The sequence below is a fragment of the Procambarus clarkii genome, chromosome 2 (genome assembly GCF_040958095.1).
Source record: "Procambarus clarkii isolate CNS0578487 chromosome 2, FALCON_Pclarkii_2.0, whole genome shotgun sequence".
Lineage (NCBI taxonomy): Eukaryota > Metazoa > Arthropoda > Malacostraca > Decapoda > Cambaridae > Procambarus > Procambarus clarkii.
Window position 1 is genome coordinate 38874728 of NC_091151.1, and position 4979 is coordinate 38879706.

Genomic DNA, 4979 nt, shown 5'->3' on the forward strand with positions numbered 1-4979 from the left:
CAACCGGGCTGTGATGTCTACGGCATATTTAACTGCTGACCAGATGGTCAACCAGGAAATCTTGGATACTGATCCTCGAAACCACCTCAAGGTATATACCTGGAGAATATACCTGGTTGATGGGGTTCTGGGAGTTCTTCTACTCCCCAAGCCCGGCTCGAGGCCAGACTTGACTTGTGAGGATTTACCTGCAGTCTATACCTGGAAAATATACCTTATCTTCTTCTTGAGATTATCTTGAGATGATTTCGGGGCTTAGTGTCCCCGCGGCTCGGTCCTCGACCAGGCCTCCACCCCCAGGAAGCAGCCCGTGACAGCTGACTAACTCCCAGGTACCTATTTACTGCTAGGTAACAGAGGGTTACCTGGAGAGGGTTCTGGAAGTTCCCGAAGCTCGGCTTGGAGCCAGGCTTGCTTTGTGATTACTTGATCTAGGAGGCTGTTGCTTGTCGAGGCCCGCAGGTCCACATACCCCTCAGGGCAATGTTCTCGACATAATAAGCCAAATTGAGGCGACGTAATCATCAGATTAGAAGATATCGCCGAGGGCGATGGCTCTTTGTGTCGTATGTGGAACAAGTAATTGGCACGGCCAAACAGGATCTAATTACCCAACAAGCACTTACGTTGTGTGTTTGTTGGGTAACGTTACGGCTACACACAGACCCGCCTTGGGAAGCGTAATTGTGTTGGTCAATGTTCCCCCACAGCCAACGAAACAGGTGCATCACAGCATGCAGGATTCCACCGTTAATAATGCGACGTGGATTCGATTACCTGAGAAAACTATATCCTAACCTAAAGTAAATACTAGATAAAATGTGCGGTGTTACATATGGGGATAAATAAGGAGTGTGACGTCACTATGACGTCAGATATGACGTCACTATGACGTCAGATATGACGTCACACCATTTTCATGCAGGTAAAGGTTTTTAATCCAACTACTATCACAGGGGAACCGCCTCTCGTCCCCAGGTCGGAGGGGAACCTGACGGTCAAACACGTTCCAGTATGCCCGGCCCTCGATGTGGGTTATCACTATCATACTGCCGCCCGGCGCATATAGTGAGAGCGATGTCAACATGTCAATTCGTAGCTCAGTTGGAAATTGATTACATGTTCCGCAAGCTCTACATATATTTTTGGGGGGTTTATTTGTTGCCACGGCCTGAGTTGCAGGATTTGTTGTGGAGAGAAAAGTGAGTTAGTGAGTGTTGCTGGTGGAGGCTGTGGTAGTTCCAGCAGTGTTAGTGGTGGTAGTTGAACCACCAGTAGTGGTGGTTGAACCAGCGGTGGTTAGGCAGTAGTGGGTGGATAAGGATACGGGAGTGACCTCGTCACGAATGTATGACATAGTGCATATTAACGCCAGAGGCTGATACAACGGCTACGCCAGAGGCTGATACAACGGCTACGCCAGAGGCTGATACAACGGCTACGCCAGAGGCTGATACAACGGCTACGCCAGAGGCTGATACAACGGCTACGCCAGAGGCTGATACAACGGCTACGCCAGAGGCTGATACAACGGCTACGCCAGAGGCTGATACAACGGCTACGCCAGAGGCTGATACAACGGCTACGCCAGAGGCTGATACAACGGCTACGCCAGAGGCTGATACAACGGCTACGCCAGAGGCTGATACAACGGCTCTACCAGAGGAAACGAACCGCTTTTCAACTCAGCCCAGAGACAACAGATAGATAACAGCACCGATGCTGTGCCAGGTAAGTCTACTACGAGCTCACCATAGCCCGTGCTACTTGCCCCGCTCCTGTGCCAGGTAAGCTACGAGCTCACCATAGCCCGTGCTACTTGCCCCGCTCCTGTGCCAGGTAAGCTACGAGCTCACCATAGCCCGTGCTACTTGCCCCGCTCCTGTGCCAGGTAAGCTACGGGCTCACCATAGCCCGTGCTACTTGGAACTTGTTCCGAGTAGCTGAATCTATAACAACAACAACAGCCCAGACTGTCAGCACGCCCCAGTCCAACCCTGCCCCGTCTGCTAGCCCAAGCCAAACTTGTCGGATAATCAAGCTCAGCCTAGTTCAGCCGCTCCATCCCACCAGCAAGCCCAGTCCAGCAGGTAAACTACCTATCCAACCTAATCCTCCCACCTAGCCAGCCCCCAGCCTCCTACTCAGCTAGAGCAACCACCTAACCAGCTAGGCCTGCCTTGTTATTGGGCATTTCCTCATCTTCATAGCCATCTCTTCTTTTTTTAACACAGGTTAAACACAGGTTTACACAGGTTTTACCATGCGTTACATTGCGATGATTTCAGGACTTAGCGTCCCCGCGGTCCGGTCCTTGACCTGGCCTCCTCGTTGCTGGACTGGTTAACCTGGCTGTTGGACGCAGCTGCTCGCAGACTGACGTATGAGTCACAGCCTGGTTGATCTGATATCCTTTGGAGGTGCTTATCAAGTTCTCTCTTGAACACTGTGAGGGTCGGCCAGTTATGCCCCTTATGTGTAGTGGAAGCGTGTTAAACAGTCTCGGGCCTCTGATGTTGATAGAGTTCTCTCTCAGAGTACCTGTTGCACCTCTGCTTTTCAACGGGGGTATTCTGCACATCCTGCCATGCCTTCTACATGGCGGGTACTTGAATAGACGACTTCTGACTGCACTTAGCGGATTGACAGTTTTCCCTCCCCCATAGCTCATGGTAAGCCTTACTCACTAGTTTTTTCCTGATACACGACTCACCAATCAGTTTACAACCAGGTCCCCAATTAATGCTTGGCGAACAGTTAAGGATTGGAGCCCAGATAGTCAGGGAGTGGCCAGGACTCGAACTAAGACCAAATCGCCTGCGAGGCGCGGGGAGGCGAATGTCTTAACACTGCTCTACTAAAGACTCTCTCTCTCCCTCCTTTCTTTAACTAAGACTAGGATTCATAGGAATTACGCTCAGTTCCTAACGAAACTGCAAGCTAAAAGCTGTTATGCTAACATCAGTTCATCTGAAACGATTCTCTCTCTCTCTCTCACTCTCTCTCTCACTCTCTCTCTCTCTCTCTCTCTCTCTCTCTCTCTCTCTCTCTCTCTCTCTCTCTCTCTCTCTCTCTCTCTCTCTCCCTCCCCCTCTCCCCTTCTCTCCCACACAGACCCAACACAATCAAGAAACAGGCCTCTGTAAATCACACCGGGAACCAGCGGCCACTATATAACCCAAAACGTCCTGGACAACCGCGTTCATATTTTGAGAATTCCCCGCGTGAACAGTGCAGGCAAGGGGGAGTAGGGTGGGCTGGGGGGTGTGGGATGGGTAGGGGGGAGTAGCCCACTAACACGACTGGTGGGCAACTTGTGGTAGATCTGGTAGCGGGGATCATTAGGGACTCTAATGAGCAATGAACGAGGTAGTTGGTGGGAAAATCCTCGCGGCAACTGTTGGCCAATAATTGGGAACTCAATAGCGGATCGAACTTAAAATATTACACCCTGACAGCCTAGCCCAACTGTACACTTCTAACTGCCTAGCCCAAATGTACGCCACACACTGCCTAGCCAGGGTGCACACCCTAACTGCCTAGCCACAATGTACACTGTAATTGCCTTGTCAGAATGCACACCCTAACAGCCCAGCCAAAATGCACAGCCTAGCCAGAATGCACACCCTAACAGCCTAGCCAGAATGCACACCCTAACAGCCTAGCCAGAATGCACACCCTAACTGCCTCTCTGTTTTGCAATCTTGAGGTTATCTTGAGATGATTTCGGGGCTTTAGTGTCCCCGCGGCCCGGTCCTCGACCAGGCCTCCACCCCCAGGAAGCAGCCCGTGACAGCTGACTAACTCCCAGGTACCTATTTACTGCTAGGTAACAGGGGCATTCAGGGTGAAAGAAACTTTGCCTATTTGTTTCTGCCTCGTGAGGGAATCGAACCCGCGCCACAGAATTACGAGTCCTGCGCGCTATCCACCAGGCTACGAGGCCCCTTAACTGCAGCCCCGATTCTTTGTATAAAATTGAGAACGTATGTCCTCCAGGGGAATATCTCTCCGAGTTTGCTACTCAATATATTGTAAGGTATTTTTGTTAGAAAAGACAAGTCCGCAAATAATTGGCCATTTAGGTTTCTTTTTAGCAACAAATCTTTCATCGACTAATCCCCAAGTGATCTATATGCCGTAAAACTGCTGGGTGTTATTGATTATGGAAGCCTAATATTGATTAGTGGCAGAAGATCATCTGTCAGAAACTACAACTGATGCGCCTTTGTTTAGATTGGACTGATTGGATATTAAGTTGTGACTGGACTTTTTATTTTTAAGACTTGGCGGAACATTCCATTATTAAGTCCGCCTAGCATACAAAAGACTGCCACCCGACTCCTGGTTTTCAAGCTTTGTTGCTTTAAGAAAAGGGAAAAATAAATTATTTAACCTCAGTGAGGGTACACACCCGGATGTACACAAGTACTCACATACATAAACGTACAGAAGCACTCACGGAGACGTACTCACACACAGACATATTGAAATACTCACACACACAGACGTACAAAAGTACTCAGACAGACGCACAAACATACACACAGACGCCAGGAAGTATTCACACACTGTGACATAAAAAAGTATTAACTCACAAACGTAAGGAAGTACACACAGAAATAAAGAAATACACACATAAATAAGGAATTACTCATACACAGACGAAAAAAAAGTACTCTCATACACTCACTAAGACTCAATAAAGTATTCATATATGCAAAAAAATGAGTCACAATAAGGTAGCTGAAGATATGATGATCAAACCACACCTCGGAAAATGAAAAAAAAAGACGTCGTTTCGGTCCGCCGTCGTCGTTTCGGTCCGCCGTCGTCGTTTCGGTCCGCCGTCGCCGTTTCGGTCCGCCGTGTGATTTCTGTGTATGTTTAATATTGGGACTATACTGTGCTAAAGAACCCCATTAACAAGAACCATATTAACTAAGTCTCTGGATAGATAGAACACTCAGACAATGCCA

At 48.8% G+C, this 4979-nt stretch overlaps 1 protein-coding gene across 1 annotated transcript in view; it reads left to right on the forward strand.

Annotated features, from left to right (window-relative positions):
* The window catches only part of LOC138366245 (coiled-coil domain-containing protein 8-like), an 18602-nt gene extending 16895 nt beyond the window's left edge, over nt 1-1707 (forward strand). Inside the window, exon 2 of the mRNA XM_069327187.1 lies at nt 1376-1707. Coding sequence (XP_069183288.1) covers nt 1376-1707 — 332 coding nt within the window. The remainder of the gene's footprint in view (nt 1-1375) is intronic.
* The last annotated feature ends 3272 nt before the right edge of the window (nt 1708-4979 follow it).